The sequence below is a fragment of the Rhinatrema bivittatum genome, chromosome 11 (genome assembly GCF_901001135.1).
Source record: "Rhinatrema bivittatum chromosome 11, aRhiBiv1.1, whole genome shotgun sequence".
NCBI lineage: Eukaryota > Metazoa > Chordata > Amphibia > Gymnophiona > Rhinatrematidae > Rhinatrema > Rhinatrema bivittatum.
This window is the reverse complement of record NC_042625.1, coordinates 24,696,732-24,724,120: the sequence shown is the minus strand read 5'-3', so window position 1 is coordinate 24,724,120 and position 27,389 is coordinate 24,696,732. Positions and strand designations below refer to the sequence as shown.

Below are 27,389 nucleotides of genomic sequence, written 5' to 3'. Positions count from 1 at the left end.
TAAAAATGATGTACATCTGGCTTGAAAAAAGAGTTGTGTAGAAAAAACAACTTTACCTAGTATTGCGAGAGCTTCAATCCAAATAATTATGCTTAATATCAGCAGCAAAGCTGTGAAAAAGAGGATCCGCTTAACGCCACATACTGTTCAAATGTGGATGACTCTTATGGCGTATGAAAATACAGTAAAAAAAAAAACTTAAGAATTTTGTATTGTATGTAGAGTCGTTAACTCAATCAATTTATTTTGTTTATTATAGGCAAAAAGAAAAAATTGATTCCATGTTAGGATCAAATAAAAAAAACCAAAACAAAAAACAAAAAACATTACCTGACAAATTGAAACTGTTTTTATTCAAGCTTACCTGTGGTGCACCATGGAGTATAATAGTGACTATCAGAAGGTATGCCAACGAAGGGAATTTATATAAAATCTCGCGGTAGTTTAGTTAAAAGCCCACCATAAAAACTAGTTTGATCTAGTAAGAGAATTGAACATTTTCTTTAAGTGCCGATATCTAAATACAATTTATCTGAAAAAGAAATAAACTCACAAAACTATAGTAGTATGATGGAAAAAATAAATAAAAATATGAATATGATGATTAATGCATAATGATAGTGACTAGAACCCTATAAGAATCACGCGAGGACAACCTGTTGAATCTGCTGATTATAGCTCTTTGCTTTTAGTGCCGATATTGCATACAGAGCCAGCAATTTTTTCTTAAAGAAGGAGGAATTATCCCGCACAACTGTTGGGTAATAATAATTGAAAAAATTATGAAAAATATACACGAATAGTGAATGATGAATAATGTGTCTGTTGAATTTTGTATTGTATGTAGAGTCGTTAACTCAATTAATTTATTTTATGTTTATTGTAGGCAAAAAAAATGATTCCATGTCAGGATCAAATAAAAAAAAAAAAAAGAAAACATTAACCAACAAAGTGAAACTATTTTTTATTGAAGCTTACCTGCGGCGTGCCATGGAGTATAGTAGTGACTATCAGAAGGTATATCAGCGAGCGGTATTTATATAAAATCACGCGGTAGTTTAGTTAAAAGCCCACCAAAAAAAAGTTTGATCTAGTGAGAGAATTGAAAATTTTCTTTAAGTGCCGATATCTGAATACAAAGTCAGTAATTTATCTGAAAAAGAAATAAACTCACAAAACTATTGTGTTATGTGACAGGAAGAAAATAAAAAAATAAAAATATGAATATGATGATTAATGCATAATGATAGAGTGACTAGAACCCTGTAAGAATCGTGCTAGGATAACCTGTTGACTCTTCTGATTATAGCTCTTTGCTTTTAGTGCCGATACCTGACTACAGAGCCAGCAATTTTTTTCTTAAAGGAAGAATTATCCCACATAACTGTTGTATAATGATAATTGAAAAAATAATAATACTGTCGGATAAATGATAGTGACTTGGACCTTATAAAAATTGCGCGGGGACAAACTGACGACTCTTAACAATTTTGACTCAGCCATTGTTAAACCAAATATTGTTGCATAGCAGATAAATGTAAAGATGTAAAAATTATAAAAATGAAAAAAAAAAAAAAAAAAAAAGAAAAATGCTAGAATTACTAAAAAATCACCCACATAAAAAGTAAAAAATAATAAAAAGAAATGGTAAATAAAAAGAAAAATGAAAGAAAAATAAAAAAATAATAAATAATTATAAAAATTGTACGTAAGAATATGTTCTTAATTCAAGTAGTTTACAAATGCACACTGAAATCTGTATCACAATTAAGACTAAAAGCGCAATAGTATTAAAATCAAATATAAATTTTTGTTCAAGTCTTAATAAAGTATTATCAAAATCCCCTCCTCTCCAATTTCTAAATAGTTTCTGGACAACGTAGAACTTAGTCATCAAATGTATGACCCATTTGGACAGTGTGCAACTAAAGGTTTTCCTTCACTACGTCTATTAATTGCACTTTTGTGTTCGATGATGCTCTTGCTGAATTGTCTATTTGTTTTGCCTACATAAACTTTGTTACAAGGACAAATTGCCACGTAAACCACACACCTATGCTTTTACAATTAGTTGAACTCTGCAATTTGAAAACCCTACCAGTAGTGCCAATAGATAAAGTCTGTACTTTAAAATTAACTGAACAGACACTACAACTACCACAAGGGCTGTGTCCTACGGATCTCTTTTCTATTAGTTTGTCAATAGGTAAAGCTGATGGTGACAGATATTCTTTCAAATTTTTGTCACGTTTATTTGCCACCATAATCTCTTTGCCTTGAAAGACTGGGAGTATCTGTAGTATGTGCCAATATTTTTTAATGGTTTTAATTATGTCATGGGGATAGGCCTGTGAATGTGAGTAGACAAATGATTCTGTCCGTTTTGATTGATTTTGTGCGGGGTTTTAACAAAGTGGAGTGTTCCTGTTTCTCTGCTCTAGAGAGACAATTATTAATGCATTCTGTGGGGTATCCTCTTTCTATAAACAGAGTCTTCATCTTCAGAGATCTCTGTGTGAATGTTTCTGTATTAGTGCATAATCTTTTCAACCGAAGAAATTGGCTGTACGGTAGGTTGCGTATAAGAAACTTGTTGTGGCAACTATCATATGCAAGAAATTTATTTGTATCTGCAGGTTTCTGATATATATATATGTTACAAAACCAGTCTGTGTTTTTGTGATTAGGATATCTAAAAATGCTATTTTCATTGTATCATATTCCATTTTAAATTTCAAATTTACATCTAGGCTATTCAGCCAGTTCATTTTTAACGAGACGTTTTATTACTAGCAACCACCTCCCCGTTTCATGGATTGCATTTAAAAATGCTATACTTAGACAAGCATGTTACACGGAGACAATGAATAATATAAATACACATAAGATCACTAGGAGTTTTCGTTTCACTATGTTTTCACGATATTCACTCACCAGCACTTATTTGTGTCGTATTTTGTATTCACATTAAGTAGTTAAGAACACTCAGTAAAAATTGGTACTTTTAGCAGAGAAAGAAGTTGCTATACTTATTTTGATTTATTCCTTTCCACAGCGTGGCTTCCAGCAATAAGTACACTTTTCATGTTAAGTTTACAATGTGCAAAAAGATTCAACATTCAATACCTTACAATATTTAAAAGTACGTGCACTTGTGGAGGTGTCAGCAGATGTTTGACAAGGTATTTAAACAAGGATTTTTGTACACAAATTTATACTTTAGGGCTGCACGTGAATACATCCGTCATTGAGAGCGGTGTATCAGCTTGAGGAAGCTGACAAAACACACCCCCATTTTTGGATTTTTCTCATTTTTTTCGTTTGTTTTTGGTAAACTTTATAATACTCGGTTGTTTCTTAAGTTCGTCCTAACACCAAGTTGTTTCTTTTAGAATATACCGTATGCATTACCTGTTTGTTCACAGACTGGAATCGTTCTACTGGAAGTTCTTTCACACAGGTATTTGATCACATTTCTTCCAGCCCCTCCTTTCATTACAATATTTAAAAATATTTGTTGCATCCGTCATTATGATATCTTTACACATGTCTTTATATACACATACATTGTCTTCTATTTTAGATTATTTATGTATTTATTTTATATGAATGTACATCTTTGTGATTTTGTTTTACAATTTATTTATTCATTTAATATATATGTACATCCTTTTTACATATATTTATGTATGTGTGTTTTTGCACTTGTTTTTAGTAGCCCCTGAGGCAGCTCCTTGAAGAGCGAAACTCGGCCAGAGTTGGGCAAGATTTAATAAAAGTCCTTTTATATACCGATCCTGTTCTTCATTTTTATCGCTGCATAGCTATCTTGGATTGGCTTCCGCTTTGTTTTTTGGGACCATTAATGTTAATGAGCCAGTGTGAGATTGAGTCAGCATCTGCACTGCTTTCAGGCCCCGCACTGTCCTCGTCCTCTCTTGACCTCTGTATAGGAGGCAGGGCCTGAGAGCGGAGCAAAAACAGCTTCATCTCATGCCAGCTCATTAACATTCAGCTGCAGGTGCTCTTCCAGAGATGGATCCAAAGTACCAACCCCTACTGGAAAATAAGTCTGTAGGGCAATGGAGAGGGTTAGGAAAAGTTTATACTGGCTGTGGTGCAAATGCCAGAGCAGTTCTTGCTTCCTCCTCGTCCTGCAATCACAGTCACTCCACAGACCTCCAGAAACGCTGCAGACATGTGCTGGTCCACAGACTGATTGTTAAGTGATACTGATAAAGGCAATCTTCGAGATAACAGTCTTTTGAATTTCTTGCTTTGCAGCTCAACTGCAACATCAAAAAATGCCTGTCTGTAAGGTTAACTTAAGTGCAGGCATGCAGTGGAGATCATGTGCTCGCTCATGAGGACAATTTCTATTGTATATATTGGCACTGAACACATGAAGGAAATTTCTCAATTCTTCAGTAAACAAATTGGAGGAGTTAGGGGACAGGAAGACCATGATAACCCAGAATGCATCCTGAAAAAGTATGATGCCTAGGATAAAATAAAGGGAAAAGCACAAAACGTTTAAATGAAAATTTCCAGTGTTAGGATGTAATTCCCATTAATTAGAATTGAGTATGTATTGATATGGTTGCTTAAAAAAAAATAAATAAAAATAAAATATATATATATATATATATATATATATATAATCTTATTTTATTATTGCAAATACAGTAACACTATCATTTTTTTTATAAGATTAGAATAACAGTCACAAATGGTAGAGCAACAAGTCAGAGGTTTAATGTTTTATGACAAATTAAGTAAAAGCTTGTATCTTAGTTGTGTGTGTTTTTAATCCAGTTGGTTGCTCGACCCGAGGCAGCATGGATTTACCAGGGGAAAGTCCTGTCAGACAAATCTGCTAGATTTGTTTGATGGGGTAACTAGAGAATTGGATCAGAGAAGAGCACGCGATGTGATTTACTTGGATTTTAGAAAAGCTTTTGATACGGTCCCACATAGGAGACTCATGAACAAAATGAAAAGCTTGGGAGTAGGTGCCAAGGTAGTAGCATGGATTGCAAACTGGTTGACTGACAGGAGTGAACCTACTCTGAAGAAAGAATGATGTTAAGTGGAGTGCCACAGTGATCGATTTTGGGACCAATTCTGACGGAAGGGATAGAAGGTAAAGTTTGTCAGTTTGTGAATGACACTAAGATCTGCACCAGAGTAGAGGAGTAGAGAGAATGAAAAGTGATTTAAGAAAATTTGAAGAATGGTCGAAGATTTGGCAGCTTGAATTCAATGCCAAGAAGTGCAGAGTCATGCATCTGCATTGCGGCAGTCCAAAAGAGCTTTATATGATGGGCGGTGAAAGACTAATGCACGTGGACTGGGAGAGGGTCCTTGGTGTGATAGCGACTGATATTTTGAAGATGACGAAGCAACGTAACAAGGCAATAGCTAAAGCCAGAAGACTGCTGGGCTGCATAGAGCGAGGAATAACCAGAAAGAAAAGAGGTGATAATGCCCTTGTAGATGTCCTTGGTGATGCCTCACCTAGAGTATTTATTTATTTTTATTTTAACACTATTTTGTATACCGTATATTCGGTTTTGCCATCATAATGGTTTACATTAGGAGAATAACAGAGTTTTAACAAATACAATTTAAAGATAAAGTTGGGTAGCATTGGGGGGTAATAGAGGGTTAGATTATATAGGGAAAAGTTCTTAGATGTAGAGTTTGTGGTTTTATTAGTCCGTCATAAGTTGATAGGATGGTGTCTCTGTTTTCTTTGGAGTTGTCTGGTTGGGAGTTTGTTGGTGTTAGTATTTAAGATCTTCTGAAAAAGCTCTGGTAAAAAGCCAGGTTTTTAATTCTTTTTTGAAAGTTTTGGCGTCAACTTGAGTTCTTAGATTTAGGGGTAAGGAGTTCCATAGAGATGGGCTGGCGATGGATATAGCTCTCTCTCGGGTTGATACTAGTTGCGTGATTTTTGCATGAGAAATTTTGAGTAGGCCTTTATTCATTGAGCGAAGGTTTCTTTTTGGAGCATGTAGTTCAGTGTGTTCAGTTAGCCAATGGTTTTGTTGTCCTGTGATTAATTTGTGGAGGATTGATAAAACTTTGTATTCTATTCTGTATTTAATTGGGAGCCAGTGCAAGGATATGAGAGTAGGTGTAATGTGTTCTTGTTTCTTGGTTCCTGAAAGAATCCTGGCGGCTGCGTTCTGGAGTATTTGTAGTGGGCGTATGGTGGTAAAAGGGAGGCCGAGGAATAGGGTGTTGCAGTAGTCCAGGTTTGTAAATAGTAGTAGTTGCAGAACTGTTCTAAAGTCATTTTGAGTGAGGAAGGGTTTGAGACATCTGAGTGTCAATAATTTGTGATAACCTTCTTTGATTTTATTTGTTATATGGGTTTTGTAGGATAATTCTTTGTCAATTGTAATTCCGAGGTTTCTGGCATGGTCAACAGGAGAGATTATTGTTTGTGGGTTTTCTGTTTTGAGTGATTGGGTGAATCGTTGATTTTTTTTTTTTGTCGAGGAATATTAATTCAGTTTTATCAATGTTGATTATGAGTTTTAGGTTGGAGAGACATTGCTTGATAGGTTATTTTCTTGTAGGTTTCTTCTAGTGTATTTTGGATTGGGACTAATATTTGGATGTCGTCAGCATAATGGAAATGGGTCAGTGTGTGACAAGTAGGAGATAGATGTTGAAAAGTGTTGCTGACAGTGCTGATCCTTGTGGGACTCCTGTATTTAGGTTCACTTTATTTGATAGGTTGTTGAATATTACTTGTACTACGTTCAATACTGCTGCCTGTATCTCAAAAAGGATAGAGACAGGATAGAGACGATCCAAAGAAGAGCGACCAAAATGGTGATGGCGCAATAGAAACAGGACAGACCTGTCACCTTAGATCAGACTCCGGCGAGTATAGTTAGTTTTCATCTAATACTGAATTTGTCTACTGATCGGCCGCTGTTCCCAAGTTTTTCCATAAAATAGAATCAATAAGAACATTTGATCTCTAATAAGCCCCTGACACAGCCAATGTGCGAAACTCTGCCAGAGTCGGGATTTTTAACTATTGCAGTTTTGTGCGAATAGGTGACAAGTCTGCCCTGTTTCTGTTGTGCCTTCTGACTTCGACAGACGGTCTTCCGGTTTGCTTTTTGGGACGTCCCCAAAATGGTGAGGGGTCAGCATTGGAAGACTTGAGAAGAGGCTAAAGGATCTGAATATGTACACCCTGGAAGGAAAGGTGCAGGGGAGATATGATACAGACTTTCAGATATCTGAAAGGTTTTAATGATGCACAATTGTCAACCCTTTTCCATTGGAAAGAAATTAATAGAACTAGGGGGTCATGAAATGAAACTCCAGGGAGGACGACTCAGAACCAATGTGAGGAAATATTTCTTCACGGAGAAGGTGGTGAATGCCCTTCCGGAAGAGGTGGTGAAGACTAAAACAGTCAAGGAATTCAAAGGGGCATGGGATAAACACAGTGGATCCCTAAACGCTAGAGGTTGGAAATAAAGAAGAGTGCATGGGGGTAACTTGCTGGTGTAACAGTTGCTACCCTTAACAATTAAGCCTTGATGCTGTTGATGCAACTCCATCATTACCTTCTGCTTCAATGGCAGTGAGAAAAGGGGAATTGGATTCAGGCAACAACCAACAAGAGCCCCGACATTTACAGTTCAGGGAACAAATAAACATGGGTGTAACTAGCTGATGGGGTGCTTACTACCCTTAATCACTAAGTCCGATACGTTTAATGCAACTCCAACATTGCTGTCTGCTTTCACAGCAACAGTTAAGGAAAATTGGATTCAAACAGCATCAGAGGGCCCTGACTTTTACAGTCTGGTAAACTGATAAGCATGGGGGTAACCTGCACAGTGCAGCAGATACTGGCATAAGCTTGCTGGGCAGACTGGGTGGATCTTTTGGTCCTTTTCTGCCGTCATTTCTTAGTTTCTTTTTCACATATGTGGAATATATAGGTAGGCTGCTTGGATTTATATAATCCAAAGATCTAGCTAGGCAAAAGATAAAACTTGAGAATGATGCAGTAAGCAGTATAGTACCATACCTTATGACTTGCTTATTCTTCAGTCTGTTGGCCAAAGCATGTTATGGTTATCTCTTTTGCAGAAATGAGCTGTCAAAAACCTTGTCTTTTTAGGATAACCTGTATTTTAAAATTGCAATCTTAAGAAAAGTATTCTGACCTGCCTACAGTTGATTACTATTTCATACACACTGAGAGCTGGCAGTTTCAGCTTCCTAAATATGGCCTAGTATAGTTGTATTGTTTCTCTAGAAATTGAGAGAGGTTCAAGTTGAACCTCTAAACTGAAAGAAATTTGTCAATAGAAAAGACCTTTGGATTGTTTTGGCATTGTTATATGTAGTCATAGTTTGGGGTAAAAACATTAAAAAAAAAATAAAAAATAAAAATATATATATATATAGAGAGAGAGAGAGAGTGGTGCATGAAGATCAGCTAAAAGGACACCTTGAAAATATGTGGATGATTCCTTTCTGCATTTAGCAGTGTGTAATATGAATACTCCTGAGCTCCTCTCTCATAGATTTCTCTAATTTTAATTAGTTTTTCTTTTTAGATAAATATGTGGAATGATTGCTTATATATTTGAGATTAAAGTTTACTACAACATTTTGATTTTAATTTTGATCACTATATCTCTCACTGTGATCATTTTAAACATATTTGGGGGAGTAGAATAATTTCCTTACATTAATAGAATAAGTGGGGAAAGAATTGTGTGATCAGTGCTATGCTTTAAGGGGCCTATGTTTTTTTGTTTTTTTTCCTGTTCCGTGTCTGAGAAAAATGTTATGTATGGCTTGTAGGTTGATGAGTTGTATAGAAAGAAAATTGCAAATTTTAAAAGCTCAAGGAAGAACAATATCATAAGATTGTTTAATCTAGAAGGTTCATAAGTCGTCTTTGAGACTTGTTTGTAAAGATAGATCTATATGACTGTTCTTTTTTTAAACCTACATTTACTTCCCTGCTTTTAGTTACCACCAAGCTCCAGCCCTGACACTGTGGATCAACTGCTGAATAAAAATCGCGATGGAGGAGAGAAATCAAGGGAGTTATTGAAGGAAAAAATGGCTGAATCAATTGCTAAAGAATCTGTGACTGAAAGCAGTAGTACTGCTAATACCAGTAGTAGTGGTAGCAAACCAACCAGTCCAAGTATTTCTCCATCAATTAATAGTACCTCTGAGCTAAAGAAAGGGCCAGAAGTAACATCCCAGGGTGTGCAGACCTCTGGGCCTGGAAGCAAACAAGAAAAAGATGAGAGAGACGAAAAGAAAGAAAATACCTCTGAGTGAGTGTTCACCCATTTAACACATTTATGAATGTTTACCTAGTATGTTCTCTTCAGATGTTTATGGTGAGCAAGAGAAATCAAAGGAATATGACTTGAGTAGACACTATTCCAGGCACAGGATTTCAATCACACATCTAAAATGATGGTGGTCTGTAATTTTGATGAGAAATGTTTGGGCTCTGAAATAGTGGTATAAAGGCATTTTTTATTCTGATACATACATGTTTTTTTTATGTTCAGGCAAGTTAGAAAATCTACGCTGAATCCCAATGCAAAGGAATTCAATCCACGGACGTTTGCTCAGGTAAAGGTACTTTTTAAACTTTTTTTTTTTGTGTTTTTGCCATTTTCTTAGCTTGTGAAGGCTGTGAACAAAATTTGAAAACACTGACTCTGTATGCATTGTGCTAATCTTCAATTTGATTTCTAATCAATCTGTAGCCAAAGCCTTCTACAACGCCAACCTCACCTCGTCCCCAAGCCCAGCCGAGCCCATCTATGGTAGCGCATCAGCAGCCTACTCCAGTATATACTCAACCAGTTTGTTTTGCACCAAATATGATGTACCCTGTTCCTGTGAGCCCAGGGGTACAGGTATGTAACATATTATTTAATAAGGTACTTATGCATAGCTGATTAAAAAATTGAAATATTAATTGTAGATATATAATGATAAATCAAATGCTGTGCATTCTGAGCAGGAGATCATTTTTAAATATAAAAATAGTATGTGAATTTGGCACACAAATGATGAAACAGTAAATTAATTTTTGCTCAACCTAAATTGCCATTTACTGAAAATAAATTTAAAAGTGGGTTATGTGCTACTGAAATTTACTGTGCATAACAACATTGCATATACATAGTGACCTTCATGTTAAGTTTAGTTTTTATTTTTCTTGGAAATTCATCAGTGTTTATCATGAACAAAATTGGGAGTTTATATCATGAATAAAAATGGAAGTTTTTCCCCCCATTTTTGTTCATGATAATAAACACTGATGAATTTCCAGGAAAAATAAAAACTGAAAATGAAGGTCACTAAATATACTGTCATTCTTTCATTGATAAAAGGAAGAATGATACGTTCTTTGACCAGTAGGGAAAACTGAATTTACTATAGGATAAATGTATACAAACTGGAAAGAATTGATAGTATTACAAACACACGGGCCGATACAGTAAAGTCCGCGGGAGGAGCGGACGAACGCCCGCTCTCCCGGTGCGCGCACCGGCCCCTCACCGGTGCGCGCAATGCAGTATGCAAATTAGGCAGCGCGGTAGAAACGGGGAAAAGGAGGTGCTAGGGACACTATCGTGTCCCTAGCGCCTCCTTTTTGACAGGAGCGGCGGCTGTCAGCGGGTTTGACAGCAGACGCTCAAACTTGCCGGCGTCTGTTCTCGAGCCCGCTGACAGCTATGGGATTGGAAACCGGACGCCGGCAAAATTGAGCGTCCGGTTTTCTACCAGACAGCCATGGGCCGAATTCAAATTTTTTTTTTTATTTTTTTATTTTTTACTTTTTTTACTCTTCGGGACCTCCGACTTAATATCGCCATGTTCCCTGTACGTACCAGGATCAGTCCAGACTGTAGGTTATGTCCCCCGTCCAGCAGATGGAGTCAGATCAAACTTCCGAGGGAGGTACTACATAAGCCTGCACCCCCTCTATGTCCCTTCAGAATCTTTCTGACTCCAGCAGATGTGAGCAGGGGAACATCAGTTCCCCAATACATGGTTTGAGTGTAGAATTTCTCCTCACTTTTACCTTTTTTGTTAACTATCTTGTTGTGAGGGATCAAGTTCTTGGAAGAGAAGTCCATTAACTTCTCTTGGAAGAGAAGTCCATTAACCTGCTATTAATCAAGTTTACTTAGGGAATAGTCACTGCTATTAATTGCATCAGTGCATCAGTAGCATGGGATCTTCTAGGTGTTTGGGTAATTGCCAGGTTCTTGTGGCCTGGTTTGGCCTCTGTAGGAAACAGGATGCTGGGCTTGATGGACCCTTGGTCTGACCCAGCATGGCAATTTCTTATGTTCTTATGTTCTTAAGTTCTCATTGCAAAAAAAAAAAAAAAGATTGACAGTTCAGCTTTCTCTTAGGGAGAGCCCTATTGGCTGGCTCCCTTAGTGGCACTTGCAGGCAGACCTGTTGTTTTATTTTTCTTTATGTCTGCATTGCTTTCTTCCTACGGCTCTGACTTGGTAGATAGGGTAAGTGTCCTGTGTTTATTTGCCTTTACAGCCTTGCTTCCTGGACTTGTGCTGCACCGCTGGGGTGCACGTTGGTGGTGCCAACCCCCCCCCCCCCTCCCTCGGAGGCTTCCCGACCCGCGGCCCCGCGACGTCACATTCCCCGGGGCCGCTGCCACCGTTGTCCGCTGGGAAGTCCCATTCCCTGGACGGTGTTTTTTGGCTTTGGGGGGTGGGGGGGGGGCTCGAGCAGCTCCGAAGTACACTTTGCGGTCGCGGCGCCTCAGCCCGCCACTTCCCGCGCTTCTCCTCCTCCTCCCCCCCCCCCCCACGCGGCATGCCGAGTCTCTCACCATGCGCCGCGTGTGGACGCCATGGGGGCAGTCTGTCCAGGGACGGACTTTGCGCCGACTGCCTCCCCAGTGGGGAGAGCAGTTCGAGGCAGGGGGATGTCTCCGGTGCACGAAATCAGGACTGCAGCGGTGGACAGCAGCAGACCCCGATCCCATGGAGCGCGGGAATGGCGGCCATTTTGCGGCAGAACCCGGATGACTCAGAGGTCTCTGAGGGGGAAGGGGAGCCCTCATTTTCAATTCTGCCGCCGGTTTTGGACCCCATGCAGCCGGCAATCGCCTTGCACCAGTCAGAGGAGCCTCTGACCAGACCCCCCCTCAGATCCACCGGCGTTTTCCCTGGAGTTCATGATGCATAATGCCTTTTTTGGCCAGACTCTCCCAGCCTCTGGATCTTCTTCCCAGGCCACCCCCTCCCAAGCTGGCACGCACAGATTCTTTTCCTGAGGGAGTTCTACCTCCGGGCACCGGCCCTCAGAGTGGGGGGCGGGGGGCCCATCTCCACGCACCCCGGGATTGCCTAGCTACCCCTAGCGGCTACCCTCGGACGCAGGGGGGGGGACCCGGTCATGGATCCTGGTGGGGATGACTTTTTGTTGCAAGCCCAGCTGGAAGGTGACGACCCCATGAGTCCTGCAGATTTTCCGGAAGGATGAGCTAGATGACCTGATCCCACATATTCGGCAGGAGCTCTACCTGATCCACTGTGGCCCGGGCCAACTGCTAAGAAGGGGAACCCCGTTTTGGCGGGGCTCCGGCCCCTGGCGCGGGCTTTCTCTACCCATCCCACGTTTCTCCAGCTGCTTTCTAGGGGATGGGACGCTCCGGAGGCCACGCTAAAAGTTAGTAGGGCCATGGAGAAGCTATATCCGCTGCCCGAGGACTTCCTGGAGCTCCTCAAGGTTCCGGCGGTCGACTCCACAGTCGCGGCAGTCACCAAATGCACCACCATTCCAGTCACAGGGGGCACAGCATTAAGGGATCTACAGGAAAGGAAGCTGGAGGTCTATCTCAAGAGAGTGTTCGAGGTATCAGCGCTTGGAGTGTGAGTGGCCATCTGCAGCTCCCTGGCACAAAGGGCGGGTCTCCGCTGGGTGCAACAGCTTCTCACATCTCAGGATCTCCCGCTGGAGGAGATGAGCCAGGCGGATAAGTTGGAGGCCATGATTGTCTACGGGACGGATGCTTTGTATGACCTGCTGCGGATGCTCTTCAGGGCCATGGTGGCTGTGGTCTCGGCACGTCGCCGCCTTTGGCTTCGGAACTGGTCGGCGGATTCTTCCTCCAGGACCTGACTTGGATCACTTCTGTTCAAGGGCAAGTTCCTCTTCGGTGAAGATCTGGATCAGATCATCAAGTCCCTGGGAGAAAATGTGGTACATCGGCCTCCAGAGGATCAGCCACGATCGAGGTCCTTCAGCTCCTATAGAATCAACGCCGCTTCCGTACCACCCGTCAACAACAGACCCCCAGGAATCCTTCGGTCCGCTCATATTCTTGGAACAGGCCCTTTTGAGGGCGGAGACCTGGCGAAGAGGGATTGCCTCATGGTGCGCCCTCCAAGCCCCCACAATGATGCCAGGGCGACCCACCCAGCGATCCCCAGGGTAGGGGGCAGGATTTCTCTCTTCGTTGAGGAGTGGCCCCGAATCCCGTCGGATCAGTGGGTCCTAGTTAGGTGGGCCGGAGTCATTATTCAATTTATTTTGTGGTGCTCAAAAAGGAGGGCACTTTCCGCCCAATACTGGACCTCAAGCTGGTAAACAAATCTCGCAAGGTACCACATTTCCGGATGGAGACATTCCGCTCGGTAATAGCGGCAGTTCACCGGGGGGAGGCACTGGCCCCCTTGGACCTCACGGAGGCATACTTACACATTCCAATTTTCAAGGAGCACCAGCGTTTCCTTCGGTTCAAGGTTTTAGGCCAACTTTTTCAGTTCCAGGCACTTCTTTTTGGTCTGGCGACGGCCCCACGAGTTTTTCACCAAGGTCATGGTGGTGGTAGCGGCCGCTCTCCACCGGGAGGGTAATTTTGGTGCACCCTTACCTTGGAAGACTGGCTCATTCGATCGAAATCCTTGAGCTGGGGTTATCGGGTGGTCAATAGAGTGATACAACTTCTTCAGTCCCTTGGGTGGATCATCAGCTTCGCCAAAAGCAACCTCACTCCATCATAGTCATTGGACTTTCTGGGCGCGAGGTTCGACACGGCGGTGGGCAAGTTTTTTCCTACGACCGGAACATGCATAGGCGGCGTGGGATCAAATCAAGCACTTCTCTGCTCTCTCTCTTCACCCACAACGTGGGATTACCTTCAAGTCCTGGGATTCATGACATCAACTATAGATCTGGTACCCTGGGCCTCCGCACATCTACGGCCACTACAGAGAGCTCTGCTTTCTCGCTGGAAGCCGCTCTCACGAGATTTTCAGGCGATTCGCCCGATTCCTCAGACAGCCGTAGACACTCTCCACTGGTGGCTAGATCCACGGCACTTGGCTCAGGGGATGTCCTGAGAGACTCCGGATTGGAGAGTGGTCACCACGGACGCCAGTCTCTCGAGTGGAGGAGCAGTCTGCCAGACAAGGACCTTCCAGGGACAGTGGATGACAGCACAGGCATGGTGGCCCATCAACCACTTGGAAACCAGAGCGGTCTGCCTAGCCCTGAATGAGTTCCTGCCCCTAGTTCACCATCGAGCGGTCAGGATACTCTCGGACAACGCAACCACGGGGGCGTATATCAATCGCCGGGGGGGGCACGAGAAGCCGACACGTCTCTTTGGAAACTGTCAAGCTCATGGCATGGGCGGAACTACATTGGGTCCAATTGGCAGCCTCCCACACCGCCGGGGTGGACAACATACAGGCGGATTTCCTCAGCCGTCAACATCTAGACCCGGGAGAGTGGGAACTCTTGGAGGAGGCGATGCACCTGATCGTTCACCATTGGGGGACGACTCAGGTAGACCTGATGGCGACAGCTCGCAACGCAAAGGCCCCTCGCTTCTTCAGTCGCAGAAGAGAACACGGGGCAGAGTGTGTCTATGCTCTAGGGCTGCCGTGGCCCCGTCATCTACTCCGCCATCTACTCCGCTCTGTTTTCCCACCCTGGTCTCTAGTGGGCAGGGTATTAAGAAGAATCGAGAACCACCAAGACGCAGTGTTTCTGGTGGCTCCGGAGTGGCCTCGCCGCCCATGGTTTGCGGACCTTCTCAACCTGGCAACGGACGGGCCTCTGCACTTCGGGCATTTTTTCACAACTTCTTCCTCAAGGCCTAATATTTTTGACGAGGCAGCTCGCTTCTGTCTTGCGGCTTGACGGTTGAGAGGCACAAATTGAGATGCCGTGGTTATCCAGAGGTAGTGATTTTGACGCGGAGGACCTCCACCTCCGTCGCCTACGGCCGGGTGTGGAAAGTTTTTTTTCGAATCTTTGTGCACGGCGCACACGACACAACCGGAATCCACTTCGGTGACTCAGATTCTCTCATTCCTACAGGCAGGCTTGGAGAAGGGGTTAGCCTATGACTCTCTTCGAGTACAAGTGGTGGCCTTAGGTGCTTTGCTTCGCCGAGGGACAGAGATTCCACTCTCTTCTCATCCGGACGTCGTTCATTTCTGTAAGGGAGTAAAGCATTTGCAGCCACTACTCCAGGCTCCTTGCCCTTCTTGGAGCCTTACCTTAGTGCTCCGGATCCTAGGAGGCAGTCCTTTCGAACCTTTACGGACTGCTACTCTCAGGGATCTCACTCTCAAGACAATTTTTTTTTTTTTTCTGATGTCCATTTGTTCGGCACGTTGGGTCTCGGAACTTAAGGTGTTATCCTGCAGGGAACCGTATCTACGCTTTACCGACTCCGGGGTCACCTTACGAGCAGTACCTTCATTCCTACCCAAGGTGGTCTCTACCTTTCACTCGAATCAGTTGGTGGAGCTGTATCTTTTGGAACGAATGCCTACAGCCCATCAAAAACCTACTCTCAAGCCTCAACTTAGTAGTGAATGCTAATAAAACCGAAATGCTCATTGTCTCCCAGGATCCACGCACAATCTCTTCCAGCCTTTCTCTACCAAACACAAACAACTCATTCTCATCTGACGTCAGAGACCTTGGAGCATGGCTTGATAATCATCTAAACCTAAAAAAGTTCGTAAACAATACCACAAAGGACTGCTTTTACAAACTGCAAGTCCTCAAAAAACTTAAACCCCTCCTTCACTTCTCCGACTTCAGGCTAGTACTACAATCCATCATTCTTTCTAAGCTAGACTATTGCAATTCCCTGCTACTTGGTATACCCGCCAACACCATCAAACCATTACAGATGGTTCAGAATTCAGCGGCTAGAATTCTAACTAGCACTAACAAAAAAGATCATATCACCCCAATCCTCCGGAACTTACATTGGCTACCCATTAAACAAAGGATACTCTATAAGGTACTCACTATCATCCATAAAGCGACAAACAAACTAGCCCCCATCACATTAAGCTCGCAACTACAACTACACACTTCCTCCAGACCAATCAGAAGCGCATACAGAGGAACACTGCTTGCTCCACAAATAAAATCATCATTGAGCAAACGAGCGCTATCTTCAGCAGGCCCACACCTATGGAACACGCTTCCCCCAGATCTTAGACTAGAACCCAGTCATCAAGAATTCAAAAAAAGACTGAAGACTTTTCTCTTCCAACAAGCTTTCCCAGACGCTTAAGTGACAGACAGACTCCCTAATTACTAAGTATCCTAATTACCCTAATTATGGTCACTGTATCCAGTACTAATTCTAAAATATCTACAACTGGACAATTATCTTTGAGATAAAAAATTTACTTTATTTCATATATATATTTGGCATTGCTTATATTTATATTTATTGCTACGTTAAATAGTTATACTGCTTATATAATATATTATATTTCTTTACTTATTACTATTTATTACCAGTTAAACTATTATTTCTTTATTTAGCTCTATGTTAAATTGTCAACCAGTTATACTGTTCCATATGTTCTACTGTTCCATGTAAAGCTCAGCTCTCTGTTGAGCAGTTCTTCGTTTTATGTAAACCGGAGTGATTTGTAGTCCCTACAAGAACTTCGGTATATAAAAATTAAAAATAAATAAATAAATAAATAAAATCTTTTCTCTTCAGTTGACTCTCGGGACCTACGCATACTCGATGTTAAGTGTTGCCTGATGCGTTATTTGGAAGTGACCAACGTCTTTCGGCTCTCGGACTACTTCTTCGTTCTTTGGTCTGGTCCTAGGAAAGGGCATTTAGCCTCTAAAACAACAATCGCCCGCTGGCTGAAGGACGTCCTTATGTCAGCTTACATTGTAGCGGAAAAACCTCCTCCACTGGGGGTCAGGACTCACTCCACCCGCGCCCAGACGACCTCATGGGCAGAGAGAGTCTGTCGGTCTCGTCGCAAGAAATTTGCAGGGCGACCACCTGGAAGTATTATTCTTGCCACTATCGTCTGGATGTTTGCTCATCGGCTTCTGGGTACTTTGGCGACAGGGTCATTCGAGCAGGGCTATCTATGGCCCACCCTCGGTAGGGAAGCTTTGGTACATCCCACTGTCTGGACTGATCCTGGTATGTACAGGGAAAAAAAAATTATTCCTTACCTGCTAATTTTCGTTCCTGTAGTACCATGGATCAGTCCAGACGCCCGCCCTCAGATTGGTGGGTTGTCTGGACAGGGGATCTGCTGCTCGATTGATTCTATGCGTTCGCCCTCTTTGGGCTGACCTCTTCCTTTTCTTCTGTGGAGCTGTTTCTTACAGTTCTGTTGGCAAGTTGCCGTTGGGGTAACAGTTTTCCAGTTGCAACTTCAGTTTATGGTTCTAGCTTCCTGTTAACTGAGGTTTACTTGATCCCTCTGTTTTTCCTTCTTTTTTATGGCTTTGATAGTCTAGTTACTGAAGGGACATAGAGGGGGTGCGGGATTATGTAGCACCTCCCTCGGAACTTTGATCTGACTCCATCTGCTGGACGGGGGAAATAACCCACTGTCTGGACTGATCCATGGTACTACAGGAACGAAAATTAGCAGGTAAGGAATAATTTTCTTATATTAAGTCGGAGGGTGCACAGAAAAGCAGTTTTTACTGCTTTTCTGTGCACTTTCCCGTTGCCGGAAGAAATTAGCGCCAACCTTTGGGTCGGCGCTAATTTCTGAAAGTAAAATGTGCAGCCAAGCCGCACATTTTACTTTCTGTATCCTGCGCGCATACCTAATAGGACCATCAACATGCATTTGCATGTTGAGGGCGCTATTAGGTGCTGCGGGTTGGACGCGCGTTTTCCTCCCCTTACTGAATAAGGGGTAAGGGAAAACGCGCGTCCAATAGCAGGCTAACAGTGCGCTCCGTCGGAGCGCACTGTACTGTATCGGCCTGACAGTGACTGGCAAAATTCATTTTCATTCATGTTTGAGCTATGTATGAATTATAGTAGCGTATTTGCTCTGCAATCTATCTGACTTGTTTTAAGATCTTAATGCTACCAAAGATTCTTTATATGCCCAGTGGTTCGTAGTAACTACGTTATATTCACATTTTACAACACTAATCTTTTTATCAGAATCTCCAGTGCTAGAGCTGTTAGTCTGCATTCAGATGCAGTGGCCTCCCTCATGACTATTTTATAGTAAAGCATAAAAGTCTCAGAGATCATATGGATTATTTTTGCAGGCAGCTTGAATTTTTATCTGCTAATCTTGAAATGCTTTTCCTTGGTTATAGCCTTTGTATCCTATTCCTATGACACCGATGCCAGTGAGCCAAGCCAAGACATATAGAGCAGGTAAAGGTGAGATGAGGCCACCTGTGTTTAGTTTTTCAGACTGCATGTTTTATGAAACCACAACAGTAATATGACATTATTGTAAGATATGTTATTTTGGTAAAAAATGTGACTGTACTGTTTTTGTGGGAGACTGGACGAGAATTGGCTGTGTAGCTCTTAAACCATAATGTGGAACATCATCTCTACATTTTTGTTATGCTATTTTTACAAGCGGAAGCCTGAAAAAAAAAATTGTGGAAGTGTGTTTTGTGAAAAACTTCCCTTGTGCTCATTCTGTGCCTTTGTTACCCAAGGAGGGTTTCCCAGACCATATAGTGTATCTCTTCCTGAGCCCAAGGAAGCAATTCCTGGGGCTGCACTAATTCCCATCGATTCCTGGGGCCCATGGTAGTGGTAAGGGAGGGGGTTTCCCTGGTATTGTGCTCATAATCTCATGGACCAGGCTGAACATTTGATAGGAGTCCATGTAGCAGCTGTTCTCAGAAGAGCAGCTGTAACATCTGCTCAACATTTATTTCCCACTTTTAGAATGTCACTTTTTTCCTTTAAAAACACTATATTTTTGTCAGAATTGTGACTTGCTCTTTCCATAGCCACCTCACCCTAATTTGTAGGGCAGTGAGAAATACTTTAATGTCCATACAAATGGGGTGAGTTCTGTATTATATAAAATTACATATGCATTTGGGGGAAAATTATAGGCCCAATTTTTATAATATCAGAAGTGTGTGTCTCGCTCTAGAATTGTGTGTATGTATGTATTCAGGAAAAAATGTTTATTGTTTTCCCTACTACTATATTATATAAAATAAATGTATTTATAGCTCTCTATAAATTAAAAAAAAAATTCTATACACCTACACACACATAATATACCAAAACAAACAAAACCACTACTATTATAAAACCACTTACTCAAATACCTTAACAAAAGAAACAACTTAAGGGTGAAAAAGCCAGTTCATTACTTATAGCTCTCACAGCAAGCTACTTGTATGCCTGTTTTGGTGTAACTATTGAATAACAATACTTTCCTAGTACCCAGACAGATGGATTCAGGACCAGTGGATTATGCACCTCTACCAGCAGATGGAAACAGAGCAAACTGATATCACAGTACATATACTCCTGCAGTGACAGCTTCCCAGTATTCTCTGTCTGCAGCAGATAGTGGACATGCAATTCCCTACTGGGGAATGCTACAAAATTTAGAGGAGAATTAATAGATTTGAGTTGCCCCCCGTCTCCTGCAGTGAAACGTAATGGCACTTCCCCCAGCTGAGAATTCCTGAGGTGATTTCCGTGGTCCCTCAGATGAGTGCCTTGTTCTGGTAGCTGGTTCTTCATCCGGCGTGGACTTAGCTGATTTAAGCAGCTGAAGCGGTGACAGTATATGCCCTCCCCCCTCCCCCCACAGCTGGAGACAGTCTCTGTACTCAGCTGGGAAAGGCTGAGCTCTGGTAAGTTTAAAAAAAATAAATACAAATAAAAAGTCAGAATAGAGGCATTGTTGTACGACTTCCTCTGGTTTCTGTGCTCGGTGCGCTGTTCCGACATTTGTTCCTGCTCCCGTGGGGTTTAAGGAACCTGGGCAGCCTGGCGGGTTGAGCAGCCTGGGAGGGCTAGGCCTCACGGTTAGGCTTCTTTCTGTATCCCATGTGGTAGGCTGTGGCGGAGTTTTCGCATGCTTTTTTTTTTTCTTTTAATTACATTTTTATTGCTTTCACATATTTCAATCATCAATAAAACATTGTTACAGAAAACAGTCTCGTGTGAAAGCAATTATTGGAAAACATTATTAATGGTAACCACCCCCTCCCACCTTATCGACCAAGGACTGCGAGATGACATTAAACGTTCATAATACTAAACAAGGAAAGCCAAAATAAACAGAACTGCACAAAAAGGAACTAAGGCCATGGAGATGCTTCAAGGGAAAACTCGTACCCATAGGATATTTAGACAAGAACGGATTCCAAACTTTTATAAGAACTTGGAAAGAGTGTGATACTTGATAGCAGTAAGCTGACATAAAAAGCAAACCCGCCTCAGACGTCAAATTAATGTCCTCTCTAGAAGGGATAGTAACAAATTTCCAACCCCTTGCTAACTCACACCTAGTGGACATCAGGACCTGATGGACCAACCATCTTTCGGGATATCCAAGGGTAAATTCAGTAACATTTTCTGGAGCAAACATTATTTGATAACCCGAGATCCCTTCTATAAAAATAAATAATTCTCACCTGAATAAAGAAACTCGAGGACACTCCCATCACAAATGAAAATAGATCCACTGCCCCCGCACTTTTTCCAACACAAAGCATTACTACTCAGTTATGCTTTCTGAATACACTCTGGAGTGAAGTACCACCTGATTAGAACCTTGTAGCTGTTTTCTGATATCTGAGCCGATATCAAGCTCTTTTTTGTGTGTAAAAAGATAAGGTCCCATTCCTTCTCCAGTAATTTCTTCCCCAAGTCTTTCTCCCACACCAGGACAAAGGGAACCCTCCTATGTAAATCCTTATTAAGAAATTTATAAAGATTCGAGATTATACCTTTCATATTTTCAGTGTGATCACATCAGCCTTCAAATTGAGTTTTACCCAGCAGTAGATCCCCTCTTTTACCATAAAATGGTGCAATTGTAAATATTGTTAGACTTCTCCCGCCCCCAGCTGATAATTATCCTGAAGCTCCTGGAAGGTTAGGAACCTCTGACTGCTCCATGTCCTACCAAACTGGGTCACCCCCTGTGCTAGCCAATGTCTAAAATGAGTTGAAAACCCCACGGTAAAAAATGTATTATAATTTATAGTCGAACTACAAATATCTACGATTACCCCCTATTATGGATTTTCATTGCCTTCATAACTAGAAGATAAGGCTTGTAGTTGGAGGGAGCAAAGATATTCTTAGCCAGATCACCTGGGGTTGCCAGATACAAGCCCACAGAGGCATAGCCCCCACTATCGATTGTTCTATTGATGCCTATAATTTTTGTTCTCCTTTCCTGTTCCAGTCCAATATTGCCCTTAATTGGTCTGCTGCATAATACCAATTTAGATTAGGTATACCTAAGCCACCCTGCAATTTTGAAAGAAATATTTTCCTAGCCACCATGGGAGGTCTGTATGTCCAAATAAATGAAAAAAATATGCCCTTGCCAACTCTGTAAGATCTTGGAAGAGACAAATTTCAGAATTGATTGAAAAAATACCCAAATCTAGATAGTATATTCATTTTAACTGACGCAGTTCTACCAAACCATGATCAAGAAAGCCCAGACCACGCCTCTAAATCCTGACAGATTGATCTTGCTAGGGGTTTATAATTCAAAGCAAATAATCTTCCTGGCAATTACTAAGTCTAATCCTTAAATATTTGATACTTCGAGTGGCCCATTTGAATGAAAACTGAGCATGTACCCTAGAAATTTGCTCTTCTGTCATTGTGAGAGTTAGCAATTCTGATTTCTCTGTTTAATTTGAACCCTGAGACTACTAAAATCATCTGAAGCTGTCATAGCCACTCTTAGAGAAAATATTGGGTCCATTAAGGTAAATAAAATGTCATCAGCAAAATGGGATATCTTGTATTCCCCTTTGCCCACCTTGACGCCAGTTATTGCCTCCTGCTGCCGAATTTGTATCGCAAAAGGCTTCAGGAACAAAGCAAATAGTAGAGGGGATAAGGGGCAACCCTGCCACGTCCCATGTTGGATATAAAAATTACTAAAATACTACTCATTTACTTTCACACATGCCATGGGATTATCATATAATTGCCTCAACCAACGGAGAAAAAAAGGACTAAAATTCATCCCCTCCAAAACCCAGAACAAAAATGCCCAGTGCACCAAATCGAACGCCTTTTCGGCATCCACTGCAAGGAGGACTGCTGGAATGTGTGACTCTTTAACCCACCAGATTAAGTCTACAGTTTTACATACGTTGTCTGCTGCCATCCTGCCCGGAATAAACCCCACCTGATCTGGATGTACCAATTTAGCCATAACCCTATTCGCTCTGTTAGCTAGAACTTTAGCTAGAATCTTAAGATCTACATTTATTAAAGATTTGGGCCTATATGAGCCACAGATAGCCGGTTTAAGGCCAGGCTTTGCCAAAATATTAATACCAGCTCCATTACTTCCTACCGGTCAAATTATTTCCCGCTTGCAATGAATTATACCATTTCAACATAACTGGTACGAATTCAGAGGAGAACGTTTTGTAAAATAAAGTGGTAAAGTCATCTAAACCTGGGGATTTGTTTACTTTTAAATCTTTAATCACCTGTAAAACCTCCGCTGCTATTTGTTTCAAAAAAATTCCTTTTCCTCATCCCCTATATTAGGGAGATCAACAGAGTTTAAATAGTCATCAATCTGGTTGGCAGTAATAGTTATCGGCTTTATACAATTCACCATAAAATTGTGTAAACCTTTGTTTAATAACTTCCAGGAGAGAAAACAGCTCACCAGTCTCAGACTTTATTTTAGTAATTAAATGTTGCAAAATGCACTTTCTTAATTTATCTGCCAATAGCCTACTTGCCTTACTTTCCAACTCAAAATAAGTCTGCTTAGTCTGATTAATTTGAAAGGTGATTTTATCAAGATCTAAGTCCTGCAGTTTATCCCTTAAAGATTGCATTTGTTTGCAAGTTCCAGGGGATAATGTACGCCTCTGACCCAAAGCCGATAATTAACTCATCAGTTTCTGCCTTTGCGCTATTTTAGCTTTTTGAATAAATGCCAACCTTGAAATTAAATGTCCTCTAATAGCCTTCAAACCTTCCCAAAGGGAAGAGGGGCTAATATCCCCAATGTCATTCAAAGTTATATTGTCTCTAATACTATCAGCCAGCCAAATGCAAAACTCCTCATCTCTCAAAAGGGTGTTAAGCCTCCAAAAAAGCCTCCCAGATTCTTCCATTCCACATTTGACATCCATCTAAATAGCGTGATCAGACCAAGATATTGGACAAATCTCAATTCTAGAAACCCTTTGGGCCACCATTTTATCTAAAAAGAAATCAATCCTAGAGTAAGACTTGAGCATATTGGGGGAAAAAAGGTATAATTTTGTATTTGCGGGTATCGATGTCACTATATATCTATTAGATCCATAGACCTCAGCAGCTTTAAGAGCTGAACTCGTTGTTTGAGATTTCTCATTCCCCCCCCCCGAATAATCTAATTTTGGGATCAAGGTCATGTTAAAGTCCCCAGCCACTATTAGAGATCCCTCACTTTCAATTGCTAACATGGTTCTGTTAAAAAAAAAAAAAATAAAAAAAAAAAATAAATAAAAATAATTCACCCTGTCCTATGTTTGGGGCATACACATTCCACAGGGAGTACATTTCCCCCTTCAATTCAAATGTAAACTAAAGATATCTACCATGTGGGTCTGCCTGACTAGTTTTAATAACCCCCTTAAAATCTTTATGGAACCAAATCCCCACTCCTGTGTTATTTCCCTCCCTTGGTAGGTGCAGCAAAAAATTGCAGGTGAAAAATAGGCCACCTTACCAGGTACTCATACTTTTTTTTTTAAATGAGTTTCTTGTAAAAATACAATAGTAGCCCTTGCCATCGTCAGTTCAGACTTAAGTTGTCTTTTGCGAAGTATATTCAACCCTTTAACATTTAAAGATAAAATATATAAATTAGCCATCCTGAACTTAATATGAACTAATGCACCTCAATCCTACCATTGCCATGAAAAGTCCCCTCTAATCCTCATTATGCATCTCCAGTAACTTCCCAAACTTTAATACAGTGTTGTTCAGAAAGAAAATATATCTAACCACACATTCCACTTGACATCATATGTATACCACCTCACTTCTCTCAGAATAGCAAGACAAGGGCTAGAGAAAGAAAGCCACTTCCCTCTTAGTTGATTAGACAGATCAACCCTTTCCACTGTCCTTAGATGAATATGAATCTCCAGAGTGTCGTCATCCTTTCACCACTTGTTGCCATTTAGCGAGATTTTCTTTGAGAAATCACCGGTTTGGGGGTGGAGCCAAGATGGCGACTGAGTGAGGCGGTGAAGAGTCTCGCTGTTTCCTATGTGCCTTTTTGCTGAAGTTTCTGGTTTCTTTTAAATTTATCATGCCTCACACAAAGCGTAAAGTCAGGCTTTGTGAAAGTCTGGCGGTTTCAGAAACTTTGGATTCTAAACAAGCATGTATCGAGACTTTTTTTCTTCTCAACACTGAATGAGCCGGGAGCGAGGGCCGCGGAGGGAGGAGACGTGGAGCGAACGTCTTCCTCTAAGGTCAGTGAGATCTCGCTTAGCTCCGGAGCGCCTGAGACGCTGTCCCCTCCCCAGCATTTGAATGCAGCGCGAATGGCTGCTGGTGTAGCCTTCCCGGACTGTCCTAAGGAGCTGAATACTCACCAGGAGAGTGACTTGGGCATACCGAGAGAGGGTTCTGTGAAACTTTACCTCATGGGGGAGTCTTTTGAGCCCCAGATTGGAACTTATGTACCTTCATCGTTGGATAACAACGGAGCTGCTGCTTCAGCGCTGGAAGAAATTCGGGACTCTGAAGCCACGAGACGGGGTGAGCAAATGCCAATACTAGGCTCTCTTCTTGTTAAACCAGCTAAAATAATGATGGAATCGCTATGGGAAGCACTAGCTTCGATTGAGTTTGCAATTATTACTCTAACAAGATCCTATCTGGACACCAACAAATGTAGTATCAATAATGAAGAAAGTTACTGTGCAAGAGAGGAAAATGACTACTGTGGAAGAAAGATTAAATGTGGTTGAAAAACTTCAGCAGAATTTGATACAATCAGAAAATATTCAAAGTAAAAAGATTGAGAACATAGAAAATTCATTAAGAAATTTAAACAGGGTGCTTAATTTCCCTATTATTCGACAGTTTTCAGCTGTGGATTTATTCAAGAAATATTTGACTGAGAATCTTAAGATTCTGTCTGAAGCCATTCCTTTAATAACAAAGGCGTATTACCTTCCTCAGAAACCTTTTGAGAACACACAAGGAAATATGGAGGATCAACTGCAATTAAACCTTACAGAAATACTGGAACTTTCTCAGGAAGACGAGGTTACTAGAAGAGGAGTTATGCCAGTGACTTTTGCATTTATTAGTGAGAAAAATAATATACTGAGACTTTATTTACGCAATAGATCATTATCATATTATGGTCAAAAAATTTGGCTGTACCCAGATATTACTAGGGTTACCCAAGAAAGAAGAAGAAAATTCCTATCTGAGAGCAGAGGCTTTGATAGTTTGATCTAAGTGTACCTTGCGTTACCCTTGCAAATGTGTTGTAAAATTTCATGATTCTATCTATATATTTTTGAACCATCACAATTGCGATTCTTTTTAGATTCTCACCCAATGTGACAAAAACAGTGCAGTATGGCAAGTAAATAGGCAACTTCAGATTTCCTTTTATCTGTTTCTTGTTATTCACTCTTAGTACCTTATGAGCCCACCCCCCGGGATTTCTTATATGAAAGGGGTATATTATTATATTACTTTACTTGACATCAGTGGAAGATGTATGTAGTAGATTATATTATTTCCTTAATGCACCTCTGTTTTTCTGTCAAATATTTTGTTATAGTGAAATGCAATAAAATTAAAATAAAAAAAAAATAGAAATCGCCGGTTTGTCTGAAGAAGTCTTTCTTAGCCATGAAGCCTACATCAACCAAAATGGCCTCCGCTTCCTCAACTTTGCTCACTCTTGATGTTATGTCCCGGAGAGTAAAGCCAGTCTGAATGGAAAAAAGCCACCGATATCGCATCCCTTCCTTCCTTAGAGTTGCTGTGATTTCCTTAGTCTACTCTTTTCTTTACGGTGATAGGAAAGAGATCTGTATAAACAGAGATAGTATGAGATTCCCAGAGCCACGAAGGTTGTTTTCTAGTCTCAGATAAAACTTGCTCTTTTAATCAGAAACTGATGAAAGCATGCCACAATGTCCCGGGGTTTATTCCTCACTTTAGGACCAATTGTTCTATGCGCCCTTTCCAGCTCTACCTTGGGTAACATGTCCAACTGATCGGTATTTTGACCCTGGCTCATAAAAAAAAAAAAAAAAAAAGAACACAGCTTTTTCACTACAGCTTGACTATTCTTGTAGTCGTCTGTCTCCGGGACTCCCCGGAAACTGAGTTTACATCTACGATTGCGATTTTCTAAGTCCTTGATTTTCACCTGAAACTCTTGATTCTCCAGTGTTAGGCCTCCGCATACGGATTGCAGCTTCTCCCATTTATCTGCATGCGCATCCAAGCGGATGTCGCACTCGGCCACACACCGACCTAATTCTGACAGATCTTCATTTCTGATATTAAAGCTATCAGCTCTTGTTTGTTTTTGCGCATATCTTGATGTAAGTGGCAGAACCATTGGCAAAATTCCGCCCGAGTCAGTAAGTCTGATGCTTGCCTTTCCATTATGCCACCGGGCCCTGACTCCTCAATGACCAAATCACCCATTTCCCTAGCTTCAGCCATTGCACCAGGCCCCGGGTCTTCTGATGTTGATTTCACATATGAGAATTGCCTGAAGTCCAGGCCTTTTTTCTTTGTCGCCATCAGCAATCTGTAAGTAACAGCTAAGAGTACTCTGGGAGCAAACCGCAGGTGGATATTGTGGCAA

General features: G+C 41.4%; 1 protein-coding gene across 9 annotated transcripts in view; it reads left to right on the top strand.

Moving 5' to 3' along the window:
• Window positions 1–27,389, top strand: part of ATXN2 (ataxin 2) — a 472,151-nt gene that overhangs the window by 283,286 nt on the left and 161,476 nt on the right. For 6 of the 9 annotated variants that reach the window (XM_029571730.1, XM_029571727.1, XM_029571733.1 and 3 more), the window contains 4 exons: window positions 9,025–9,341; window positions 9,585–9,648; window positions 9,786–9,938; window positions 18,655–18,721. In XM_029571730.1, the coding sequence (XP_029427590.1) occupies window positions 9,025–9,341; window positions 9,585–9,648; window positions 9,786–9,938; window positions 18,655–18,721 (601 nt within the window). The remainder of the gene's footprint in view (window positions 1–9,024; window positions 9,342–9,584; window positions 9,649–9,785; window positions 9,939–18,654; window positions 18,722–27,389) is intronic. The other 3 variants (XM_029571731.1, XM_029571728.1, XM_029571726.1) reach the window with 1 other exon arrangement.